This window comes from Microcebus murinus, chromosome X, assembly GCF_040939455.1.
Source record: "Microcebus murinus isolate Inina chromosome X, M.murinus_Inina_mat1.0, whole genome shotgun sequence".
NCBI classification, from domain to species: domain Eukaryota; kingdom Metazoa; phylum Chordata; class Mammalia; order Primates; family Cheirogaleidae; genus Microcebus; species Microcebus murinus.
In genome coordinates, this window is record NC_134136.1 from 56465978 (window position 1) to 56479218 (window position 13241).

The 13241-nt window shown below is 40.0% G+C and overlaps 1 protein-coding gene across 1 annotated transcript; it reads left to right on the plus strand.

Moving 5' to 3' along the window:
- The first annotated feature begins 740 nt into the window (after positions 1-740).
- RBMX2 (RNA binding motif protein X-linked 2) lies at positions 741-12859 on the plus strand. The gene is given in 6 exon segments (XM_075999641.1): positions 741-805; positions 1013-1128; positions 2272-2323; positions 8308-8437; positions 10081-10255; positions 10801-12859. Coding segments are annotated over 6 exon segments (1041 nt in total). The 3' UTR covers positions 11304-12859.
- The last annotated feature ends 382 nt before the right edge of the window (positions 12860-13241 follow it).

The following is a 13241-nucleotide window of genomic DNA, read 5'->3' on the forward strand; positions in this document are numbered from 1 at the left end:
CCTGATGGGTGCAGGCGGAGTGCTTTTCCGGCCAATGAATTTCTCTGAGCCTCAGTTTCTTTCTCTATAAAATGGAGAAGGTAATTGTATCTCCTTCTTGGGGTGGTTGTGAGGACGGAGAGACAATACATGTAAATTGCTTAGCACATAAACTAGCATCCTTTACCATATGATCTACTCAATTGTTAGCTATTTAATACTAACTTCTGCCCCTGCTCAACTAGGAGAGAGACTATGGAAAGAGTGAGTGTAGCAGCTCTCACACAAATCTGTGGGATTCAGCCTACAGAAGCAGACTGGTCAGTTGCCTATGTGTTGGGATTTGACGGACATCAAAAGATTTACTCTTTCACCTGTCTGCCTCACTTTTCTGCTGTAACTCCCGAACAGGGATGCTTTGAAGGGGATATCCGTAAGCACCACTTGGGGCTTCTGACTAGGAGCGAGGGCTGAACTAAAGTCGCCACATCAGGCACCTGTTGAGTCTTCATTCAGCAACCATTTACAGCTAACTCAATCAGTGTCAGGCATCGTCCAGTAGGTGAAGGTCCGTTACATACCCTTGCCTCACTTCAGAGAGGAGCCGGGAGACACCACAGAACAGCTCTCTTTGTAAGAGTGAAACTCACGGAGCCGGAAAGCCGCTCCCGCGCTAGTGCGCAGGCGCCAAGCCGGCGCGGCCCGAGGTCTTCCGGAGCAAGCTCATCAAGTCCAATGGGCGCGCAGCGCCGGCGCCGCGCATGCGTCTTGCAGCCTCGTCCGGAAGCTGAGGAGTTGGTAGCGGCCGTTAACCCGCTAAGATGAAGTAAGGCGTCAGTTTTCCTCTGAGGAACGGGGAGCGGGCAACCGAGAGTGGCTCACTGGGGCTGGGATGGCAGAGCGTCTGCGGGGGCGACGGGCGGGGGAGGCGCGGAGACGAGAACAGCTAGGCCTGTAGTTTTGCTCTCCCTCAGCTCAGGGCGGGCCGCACTCACTTGTCCGCTTTTCCTCCTTCTCCCCCGCCCCCGTGCAGCCCTTTAACTAAGGTGAAGCTGATCAACGAGCTGAATGAGCGAGAGGTCCAGCTTGGGGTGGCTGATAAGGTGTCCTGGCACTCCGAGTACAAGGACAGCGCCTGGATCTTCCTGGGTGAGGTCCACATCTTTCTCCCGTAACGCTCTCCTCATTCTCTCCTGGCCTGCTTCTCACCATTCCCGCCCTGCACTCCCCTGCACATTCATTGTCCACTTTCATCTCCATGTGCTGTCTGCCGGTGAATCCGTGTTCCATACCTCTCTTCTCCCCATTTTCTAGTTTGCTCTCCCTGCCAAATCAGAGCTCACGAGAGTTACTGTTTGCCATTTTAGCGTGCTAAGGCTCAGAGACCATTGTTTTCCCTCTCTCTCTCTCTCTCTCTCTCTCTCACACACACACACACACACACACACACACACACACACACACACGGACCCATTATACGGCTGAGGAAACTGAGGTGGAGAGAAGTTAAGGGGATTCCTTAAGGTCTCACATAGATAGTAAGTGCAACAGCCAGAAATGTAGGATTCTAGAACTCATGATCTTAGCCACTACCGGATATCACTACTAACCTCCTTCCCCCATTCAATTCCCTCAGAATTCACTTTCCTTCTCTCATTAGCTCCTGCTTTCTGTCCATGACCATATTACCATCCCTGTGTTTACTTTGTGTCACAATGAGCAGTTCTACACTTTGACTCTTCAAAGAGGTTATTGTACCAGTCATTGTGCTCAGCACTTAACATATATTGCTTTATTTAATTCTGAAAACAATCCTGTGATGTAAGTACTAGTATCCCGATTTTACACATGAGTAAAGAAACATTTGGAGGAGAAATTATTCCCTATGACATGTTTAACAGTGTCTTCATAATCCTTAGTCTATACATAGATGGGGTTAATACTGACATATTTAAACCCCTTTTGTGTCACAGCAGTTTGTGGCTAATGAGCAGATGAATTCAAGGTATATTTTTGGAAGCAGAATTTTGTGATGGAAATTTCTGCTTTGTCTATAGGATTTTGGATGTGAGGAAGACTGACTGATCAGATTAGTTTGGTTAGTGGTGTCCCCCTAACCTTTCCACTCAAAAAGTTAATCGTTTTTCTGTGCTACTGGCACTTCTGTCGTTGCATCAGACTGTGATTTCCCTGTGGCTCATTCTTTGCACTTCCAGTGTCTGGTCTAGTGCATGGTACCTAGTAGATGCTTGCTAAATGTTTGTTGAACTGAAATGTGATTTTGTCTTCTAGGAGGGCTTCCTTATGAACTGACTGAAGGAGACATCATCTGTGTTTTCTCACAGTAAGTCCTCTTTTATTTCCTGCCTTCTGAGTCAACAGAGTAGTGGCGTCATAAAAACCATTTATTTGAATTCTATGCCGAATGGTATGGCTACATGGGGAGGGTTGGAGCTTCTGCTCTAGGCTAGGTCATTCCCAGGGCATGGTTCTAGAAAACTCCCATGTGGAAGATCCCAGAATTTGGATAATTTGGAAAGGGTATCTTAGGAATTCTGGTCTATTTGTATTGTTTTTTCACTGAGACTTGTTCAGCTTGGGCCTATACTGGAACAGACTGGAGGAACTCTCAGGAAGGTACTATGCTGGCCCACCTCCTTGGGCTTCTGCAAACTGGGGGTAACCCATGATCACAGGACATTTTTAGGCCCTCATGTGTGTGGCAATGTAGGAATGGGGCAAAGCACAGAGGAACTGTGGGGAAAAACAGAAGGTTTAGGTGGTAGTTTGCTTTCTCTGTTTCTAAAGGAGTATAAGGTTAGTGAACAGAGTCATTCTCTTTACCCAGAGGCTGAGAATCACAGACTGATGAGGAATAAGAATGATTAGGAGACCTGTATATTCTTTATTTTTGCTATGGGATTATAGTAGTGGCGCTTGGTGGGAGAGGATGTTGGCGGCTCACATTGGTAGTAGCAGCTGGTAGGAGAAAGGCTGGGCAGCTGATACAACCCCAGAGCTAAACAGGGTGGTTAGACAGTGCACAGGCTAAGAGGACCATGGCAGCTTACAGGAGCAGGGGGCCACTACTTTTGGGTTTTGTAGCCCTCAGGAGCACAGGACTATTTCAGAGAAGTTGGACAGCATGTACAGGCAGGGGACCATGGCCAAAGGGGCTAGCCAAGTAAACACAGGTAGCATACCCTGGAGAGGGATTGCAGTGGCAGGATGGTTGGCCTATCCGTAGGCAGATGGCCCTGGCTGAGTGGTTGGGCAGCTTACGGGGCAGAAGGCCATAGGAAAGGAATTGGGCAATACACAGGGTACACGGTATAAGAGAGCTGTGGCAGAGGGCCCTGGCAGGGACAAAGGCTGGGACTGTCAGAAAGTTCACAGAAGGTGCAGCCTATAATTTCCATCCCTTTGTGATACCTCTACCTGATCTAGCCTTCCATCTTGGAGCTGTTTTAGTTTTACTTGCATTGAGTGATGATCAGTTAGTGTGTATGTGTTCATTTTCATTTTCTATTCTGGCTACACACATTGCTCCCCATGAAGATTGCTTTTGCCATGGATAACAGTGGATTTTGAAAAAATGCTTTGTTTTCTGATCATGAAGGTAATGTGCAAGCATTATAGAACATTTGGCAAAAAAGATACAAAGAAAATAATAGAATATACTCTTAAGGAAAGACTTAACAGTTTGGCATATTTCTTTATTTTTACTTTTTAAATGTTGGGCATTATTTCCAATGGTTTGCTTTTATAAATTATACTCCAGTGTACATGATAGTGTATAAATCCTTGTATGCATCCCTTATGGTTTCCTTAGAGAAAAAGGGATATGGATTAGTGTGTTAGCATTCTTAAGATGTTTTGTAAACATTTCCAAATTGCTCTCTGGAAAGGTTGTACAAATTTCTACTCATGAGAAAGTCTGTTTTTCTGAATCCTGATCAATAATGGTTTTAAAAAGATACTCATAGTCCCAGAGGCTGGAAAAAAAATTTGCCAAATAAGTTTCTTATCATTATTTTACTTCGCTTTTATTTCATCATCAGTAAGGTTGAACATCCTTTCATAAATTTGCAGCTCAATATTATTTCTTTTTCTTTGTCAATGGTTTATTCATATCCTTTGCCAGTTTTTTTCTACTGGTGTTTTCCTTGTTATTTGTTGATTTTACGTGAGCCCTTTGTGTATGAAAGATTTTATTTAACTCTTTGCTATAATACTTAGTCATGCATTGTATTACAGGTCGAGTATCTCTTATCTGAAATGCTTACAACTAGAGTTGTTTCAAGATTTTGTGGGTTTTTTTGTTTTTTACAGATTTTGGAATATTTGCATATACATAATGAGGCATCTTGGGGATGGGACACAAGTCTCTACATGAAATTCATTTATGTGTCACATACACCTTATATACATAGTCTGAAGGTAATTTTATAAAATTTTTTCAATATTTTTTTGTATGAAACAAAGTTTGCATACATTGAACTATCAGAAAGCAGAGGTATCAGGTGTAGAAATTTCCACTTGTGACATCATGTCAGCACTTGGGAAGTTTTGGATTTTAGAGCATTTTGGATTTCAGGTTCCTGGATTAGGGATGCTCAACCAGGACTATGGTTTTTTAAATTTGATATAATGTCTTATCATTATTCTTTCTTGATGCTCAAGTTGTCCCTATTTGAAGGCCAATAGGAGTCCCTTCAAGCCAGATCCTATATTCTTTTTTTAATTTTAATTTTGAAATAATTTTAGCCTTAAAACACGAAGGTTATAAAATAGTATAAAGAATACCTATATCTAAAAAAGAATACCTGTATCTATTTCACCTAGATTTCCCAGATGTTAGCATTTTACCACATTTTGTGTTATTTCTCTGTGTGTGTGTGTGTGTGTATATATATATATATATATATTATATTTTTTTTCTGGACCATTTGTCAATTGCAGACATAATGTCTATTTATCTCTAAATTCTTCAATATGTATTTCCTCAAAATAAGGACATTCTCTTGTTTAACCTCAGAACAGTGATCCAATTCAGGAAATCAACACTGATACAACATTATTATCTAATCTGTAGACTTTACTCAGCTTCATCAGTTGTCTTAATAATGTCCTTTATGACAAAAGAAGAAAATGTTTTCTAGTTCTTTATCTGTAATATAAGTTATAAATTTTATTTATGGATAACTTATTTATAATTAGGAATTATAAATATTTTCTCATTTTATCTTTTTGTCACTTGTCTTTGAACTTTGCTTATTGCAATTTTTTGCTAAGCAAAATCATTTTATATTTATGCATTTATTTATATGTTTAAATTAATATATGGTAAAAGTGACTTTTGTTGGGGGAATGTATAGTCCTATGAGTTTTAATACATGTATAGATTTGTGTAATCACCCTCATAATTAGAATGCAGAACAGTTCTATCATCCCCCCAAAATCCCTCATCCTTTCCCTTTACAGTCTCCCCCTTCAGTCTTATTTATTTATTTATTATTGATTGATTGATTGATTGATTGATTGATTGATTGAGACAGAGTCTCACTTTGTTGCCCAGGCTAGGATGAGTGCCATGACATCAGCCTAGCTCACAGCAACCTCAAACTCCTGGGCTCAAGCGATCCTGCTGCCTCAGCCTCCAGAGTAGTTGGGACTACAGGCATGCTCCACCATGCCTGGCTAATTTTTTCTATATATATTAGTTGGCCAATTAATTTCTTCCTATTTATAGTAGAGATGGGATCTTGCTCTTGCTCAGGCTGGTTTCGAACTCCTGACCTCAAGCAATCTGCCTGCCTCGGCCTCCCAGAGTGCTAGGATTACAGGCGTGAGCCACCGCTCCTGGCCAGTCTTTTATATTTATATAGTTAAATTTGTCAGTCTTTTTTATTGCTTCTGGATTTTTGAGTCATTAGTAGAAAGTATTTCTCCCCACATACTCATCTATGTTCTCTTGTAGTGCTTGTATGGTTTCAATTTTGTACATCGAAGTTTCTATTCCATTTAGAGTTTGTTCTCTTGTACAATGTGTGGTGTGGGTCCAGTTTTGTGTTTTTTCAAATGGCTACCTAGTTGTCCAACACCATTTATTAAAAAGTCCATATTTTCCTCAGCAGATTGGGATGTCACCCTTATCATATCCTAATTTTTTCACATATACTTGAGTCTCTTTCTCACCTTTCTATTCTGTTCTGTCTATTCATTTGCCACACCGGTTACTCATAGAAGCTTTTCAGTATGTTTAACATCTGGTAGCGTTACTTCCCCTTATTTATTTATTTTTTTTTAGGTTTCCCTAGCTATTATGTGTTCTTTTTTTTCCATAAGAATTTTAGAATTAACTTACCCAGCTCTAGGAAAAAAGAACTTGTATTTTTATTGGGATCACATTAAATTTATATGTTAACTTTGGAGAAAATTTTGATATCTTTATGATACTGAGTCACCATGTGTAAGAACAGGGATGCCTTTATATTTGTTCAAATCAATGTTTGTGAGTTTTTAGGAGATTTTTTAAAGTTTTCTTTATATAGGCTTTGCAGTAATACATTGCTGGTTGTTAAGTATATTTCTAAGTATTTTATCTTTTTTGTTGTTATTATAAATTGGATTTCCCTTCCAGTATTTCTTCTAATTATTTTTTGTATATAAGAAGGTGATTGATTTCTATCTTTATATCCTATTACTCTACTGGATTGTCATAGTTTTTTTTTTTTTTACCATTTGTCCATTTGTTTTAATTACAAGAGAATTTTTCCCAATGGAGAGGAATTTTTGACAGTTTTTTAAAGTTATTATTATTTTTTTTATTTCGGCATATTATGGGGGTACAGATTTTAAGGTTTCAATAAATGCCCATTCCCCCCCCACACACACAAGTCTGAGTCTCCAGCATGACCATCCCCCAGATGGTGCACATCTCACTCATTATGTATGTATATACCCTCCCCCTCCCACCTGCCCAATACCCTATTACTGTAGTACCTATGTGTCCACTTACATAGTTTGTTTTTAATCATTGTTTATCATTGATTCTCTTAGTTTTTCTATAGATATTATCATATATAATCTGCAAACAGACATAGTTTTACTTTTTCATTTCTTGTTTTTTTGTTTAATTACGTTGACCTGTACCTTCAATACAGTGTTAAGTGGTTTCAACCTTAGTAGAATCATTTGTAGTATTTCTCATTAAGTAAGCTGCTAGATTTCAGGCTGAGGTATATGTGTGAGAGCATGTAACTTACCAATTTCTCTTTTATTCTTATGATTTTATTTTTAATTTATAAAGCTTTAACTTCTTTGAATTTATGTTTTTATAATGAGTGAGGCAGACTTTTTTCTATTTAATTTCTGCTTTTCTCTTTATTAACTCCTGTATGCTTTCATTAGGTGTTGCTTTCTCTTATACCCATTTTTTTAACAATAAAATTCTTAAGGTTACAAATTTTCCTTAGTATGGCTTTCTTCATATTTAAGTTTCAGTATGTGTTCGTCTCAATTTTGTTATTTTCAAAATAGTCCGCCATTGATTTTTTTCTTTGTTCTGTTTCATTTTCTCTTTCATCCAGTTGTTTGGAGAGTAGGTTTCAAGTTTTAGTAGGGTGTTTTTTGTTTAAAATATTATTTCCAGCTTGATAACATTGGGATTGGAGAACATGGTCTATTATGTGGAGTTTATTGAGGTTTGCTTTGAGACCTAATCTATAGTCAATTTTAATACATGTTTCATGAATTCTTAAAAATAAATTGTCATCATGCAGGATTCAAAGACATCTGTGTATCTAATAGTCTGACATTAACTTTTGTTAATATAATTATAGTAACATGTTGATTTATATTTATATTACATAATTATAAATTCCTCTGATTTTATTTCTGTCAACTTTGTATGTTATAAAGTTCAAAATGATGTATTCAATTCTCTTATAACTTTCTGTTTTAGTTTTTCTTTGTATTTCTAATATTATTTTAATTAAATTTTTGATTTCTTAATTGATGCATAAAGTTTCCTGACTTAGACCCTTGTTATGTATTAGCACCTCTTTCAGTGTAAAATCACCTTCTTAGTCCTATTTAATGTTTTTATTTCAGCCTTGAATTTGTCTTTGATTTTGATATTGCCACCCGTTTTTTAATTGTGTGTTCCTTTTCTAGTCTGACTTTTAATTTTGAACATTTCTGTGTCATCTTGTTCTAGATGTATCTCCTGTACAGACTACATTATTTGAATTTTGTTTTATGACCCAATCTACAAGTTTTTGCATTTTAAGTCAATAGTGTCTTACTCTTTTATGAAATAAATAGGTATGGGGAGATTGTTAACATCAATCTCGTGCGGGACAAGAAGACTGGGAAATCCAAAGGATTCTGTTTCCTCTGCTATGAAGACCAGAGGAGCACAATTCTGGCCGTTGACAATTTTAATGGGATCAAGGTAAGTGTGTTTATTAAGCAGGATTTGGCTGGACTCTTTCCATGTGTAGAGTTAGGTTTTGTTTTCTACCTGGTTCCCACAGGCATAAGGACAGTACTGGTTAGCTTGTGTGTGTTCTGAGGGCTGCAGAGGTGTGGAGACATACTGGCCAGGAGGTAATCCCAGGGAATAATTCTTTTCGCTCACGGCCCTGTCGGGACTTGTTTTTTCCCTCATCTGTTAGGAAACCATCTCTCCAGGAGCCTATGTACCAGGCCTGCTCCCCATCCAGGCCTCTGTTTTTTCTCTCTTCTTCCTCGCCCTCCACTCACCTCTGGCACACTGGAGAACAAGAGACTAGCAAACACTGCTCTTCCATATTGTTCTGTGTCAGGGGATTTGGGCTTCGTCATGGCCTCATAACCTAAGACACAGCCATGTATATCTGTCATATGTCTCCAGTGACCTACATATTGGGCGCTGGGAATCCTCTACTTAAAATCTGATGACAAATTTTACAAAAGTTACTCATTCTGAAATTTTCTATCCTCTGTCCCTCTCATCCCCACCCTTGTGGGGCACTCAGCTGAGAGAAGGAGACAGGGCAAGTCAGGCTTATTATGTATGCTCCACGGGGTCCCTGTACACATTGAGGAAAATGCTGCATTTGAAATGAACATGATCATAGGGTGAGGATAACCCTTGACCTGGAGAGTTTGTCACTGATTATACCAGAGATTATAGAACAGCCAGAGATTATAGCACAGGGTGGAGCAGGTTCTAGGCTTGATTTTTCAGAGAGCCAGTAGTCAGAGGGAGTCACTGTAAAAGGAAGGTTTTAAAAAATGTTTCAAAATGGGGACTAGGATAGGTGACAGAGGCCACTCAGGCTTCAGGGTAAGAATAAAAATCTGATTTTTTATTGAAACAATAAAAGCCACATTTTTCAAATTTTGGATGGCATTTCCTATGGAGTAAGTCTGTATCTTCCTGAAGATACAGTATTTTTATTTTAAGTGTTTGTTGTTTTTCACTAGGACAGTTGTGAATCATAGCACAAGAACGAGAGTGAGCCATTTCCATTATGGTAGGGATAGAGCAAGGTGTGAGGGCTTAAGAAAAAAGAAACTGGCCTTTTCTCAATTCCATCCTCCCTCCCAATTATTGGTCTGACTTTGCCTTCTTCTAATTCTGTGTTGAGAAAGCAGGGTAGCATTAAGGTAGATTTTAAGAATTCCTTCCAGTTGCCAAGCTTTCCCAGGGTATGTTTCACCGTAAACTAATGTTAGAGATTTGGGATAATTCATTGTGCATTTAATTCTCACACTTTCCCTGATGCTCGTGTTTTGGCGCAGTGCTTGCCTGTCTTTTTACACTTCATGGCACAGGTAGAACGTGAGGCTATCTGTATGGCACCCTGAGGTAAACTAGTGAGGCTGATGGTACAACTGTCCCAGGGGCTCCAGCTGCCCCAGGCCCCCACCTGGCTTCCCTGAGGGCTGAGCGTATTACTGTCTAGACATATGTGCTGTGAAACAGCAGTGGGAAAGGTCTGCTTTAGTGATAGAGTTAACAGGAAGGTAACGGATGTCGTTCAAACCATGGTTCTCTGTAGCTTGGGTTCAAATAGTTTGGTATGAAGGCTGTGTTTCCTGTCTGCTTAGATTAAAGGGCGAACTATCCGAGTGGATCATGTATCTAACTATCGGGCTCCTGAGGACTCAGAAGAACTGGATGATGTGACCAGAGAGCTCCAAGAGAAGGGCTGTGGGGCTCGTACCCCCCCACTGAGTTTCTCTGAGGGCTCTGAAGATGACAAACCCACAAAACACAAAAAAGGTAAAGCGTTAAGACCCAAGAGAAGATTCTGGGTCGTTTTAGTATATGCTCTTGCTAGTGTTCACTGATAGTTGATAATCAGCTCTTATGTGTGAAGAGGGAAGGCATGGGGTACCTTATTCTAATTAGGAAAAGGGGAGGTATCAGTGGAAGGCTAGTGTTATGGGTAGAACTGTGTCTCCCCAAGTTGGTATGTCGAAGTCTTATCCCCCAGTACCTCAGAATGTGACTGTATTTGGAGATAATGTCTTCAAAGTGATAATTCAGGATGGGAGTTGCCTTGTACAGCAACTTGACATTTCAAGGGTGACAGACATCCCAGTGGCCTTCTCGGAGGCACTTTTCTGGAAGGCTGGACTATGACCGCCTCACGCTGCTTCCAAGGATGTTTTCCTTATGCACACTCTCGACCTCCTAGCATGTGAATATTTTGAACTACAACACCTGTCTTACAGTAATGTAGTCAGTCAATAAAACTCCTTTTATTGAAGGAGTTCTTTACTTTTTCCCTTTTCTTCTTGTCTGCCCCCCCCTTTTTCCTCCAGAAAAAAAGGAAAAAAAGAAAAGAAAGAAAGAAAAGGAGAAGACTGACTGGGCAGTACAGGCAGAGCAGCCGTCCTCCTCTTCATCACCCAGAAGCAAGGCAATAAAGGAGAAGGATGAACCTGGCCCTAAGAAGCACAGCAGCAAGAACTCCGAGAGAGTTCAGAAGCCAGAGTCCAAGGAGGGCCGGAAGCGCTACTCAGCCTCCCCTGAGGCCAGGACCACCTGGCGTGGTGGAGCAGAGGACCTGGAGAGGGAGCCGAAGAAGGAGAAACCCAAACGTGAGCACAAGTCCTCAAGCAGGAAGGAGGCAAGAGAAGAAAAGAACAGGGACAGGGACAGAGGGCGAAGCTCAGATACACATTCTGGAAGGAACAACGGGCGTTCTGAAGGGCGTAGTCATAGAAGTAGAAGTAGGAGCCATGACAAATCCCACAGGCATAAAAGGGCCCGGCGCTCCCGGGAGCGGGACTCCTCGAATCCCAGGGACCGCAGGCATCACTGAAGCCTGTTCAGCTGCTCACTAGATTTGGAAATGAACTGTGTTTTTAAAATGCAGTCAAATTCAGTTATATTGTTACTATTTTTGTGTATAAAACCGCTGAATTCTTTTAATCCCTTGAATGTTAGAGTCATTGAAAGAGCTGTAGTTTCAATAGCCACATATCCACAATTCACTGTCCCTGAGAATATACTTGGTACTTACCAGAATATGTGTCCCGAATTTGGTTCGTGTAGACCCTTGGACCCACAGACCCCAATTTAAGATGAAATTGCCAGGAAAGGGAAAATACCAGACAACTCTAGAAGTCTAGTCTTCATGCTATTAATAGATGTTGAAGAACCAGCATCGTAGGACCTTTCCAGTTGGCAGGTAGAACTATACAGTGAGAAGTGTGGTATGCTAGGTTTAGACAGCTCAGTGTGAATGTGAAAGGATTCTTAAAATCAGCCAGCTCCTTCCCTAACCCCTGTGTTAAAATTTTTTTAAATGTCTTTTTCACTTTTTAAAATCATTTTTAGTTGATATGTCTCCTTTCACATTTTTCTTTGCAATTTATTTATTTCTTTGTATTGAGGTAAAATTAACCATTTTAAAGGGAACGGTTCACTGGCATTGGGTACATTCACAGTGCTGTGTAACCATCACCTCTGTCTAGTTCCAAAACCTTTTCCTCATCCCAAATGAAACCCTGTACTCATTAAGCAATAAGTTAAGTCTCTATCTGGCCCACTCCCTACCCTGCCCTCCCGGTCCCCTGTCCCTGGCAACCACCAATCTGCTTTATGTTTGTGGATTTGCCTATTCTGGGAATTTCAAAGAAGTGGAATCATACAGTCATGGCCTTTTGTGTCTGGCTTTTTTAACTTAGTATAATTTTTTTAAATTTCAAAGTATTATGGGGGTACAAATGTTTTTGGTTACATGGATCACTTTTGTAATGCTTGAGTCATGATTGTAAGTGTGCCTGTCACCCAGATAGTGTTCACTGTATCTGTTAGGTAGGTTTTCAGCTATCCCCTCCTCCCTCCCCCCTTTGATTTCCATTGAGTTATATTTTCCTCTACACACGTTTGCTCATCAGTTAGTTCCAATTTAATAGTGAGTACATGTGGTATTTGTTTTTCCATTCTTTAGATACTTAGGATCATAGTTTCCAGTTCCATCCATATTGTTGCAAAAGGCATTAAGTCATCCTTCATGGCTGAGTAGTATTCCATGGTATACATATACCACATTTTGTTAATCCACTCATGAATTGATGGGCATCTGGGTTGATAACACATCTTTGCAATTGAGAATTGTGCTGCAGTAACATTTGGGTGCAGGTATCTTTTTGATAAAATGACTTCCTTTGGGTAAATACCCAGTAGTGGTATTGCTGGATCAAGTGGTAAGTCTACTTTTAGTTCTTTGAGGAATCTCCGTACTGTTTTCCATAGAGGTTGTACTGATTTGCAGTCCCAACAACCGTGTATAAACATTCCTTTGTCTCTGCATCCATGCCAGCATCTGTTGTTTTTGGACTTTTTAATAAAAGCCATTCTAACTGGGGTAAAGTGATATCTCATTGTGGTTTTAATTTGCATTTCCGTGAAGGTTAATGGCATTGGGCATTTTTCCATGTTTATTGGCCTTTTGCCTGTCTTTTGGAAAGCTTTCTGTTCATGTATTTTGCCCACTTTTTAACGGAGTTGTTTGAGTATAATGTTTTTGAGGTCCATTTACAGTGTAATATGTTTCAGTACTTCATTCCTCTTTATGGCTATATAGTATCCCATTCTATGGCTATATCATTTTGTTTATCCACTCCTTGGTAGGTGGATATTTTGTTTGTTTCCACCTTTTGGCTAGTCAGCTTCCTTTTTGTGTTCCAGACATACCAGGCTACCTTCTAGGTTTAGTCCACTGTTCAAGTAGCTGCTCCTTCTGGGATGAGAG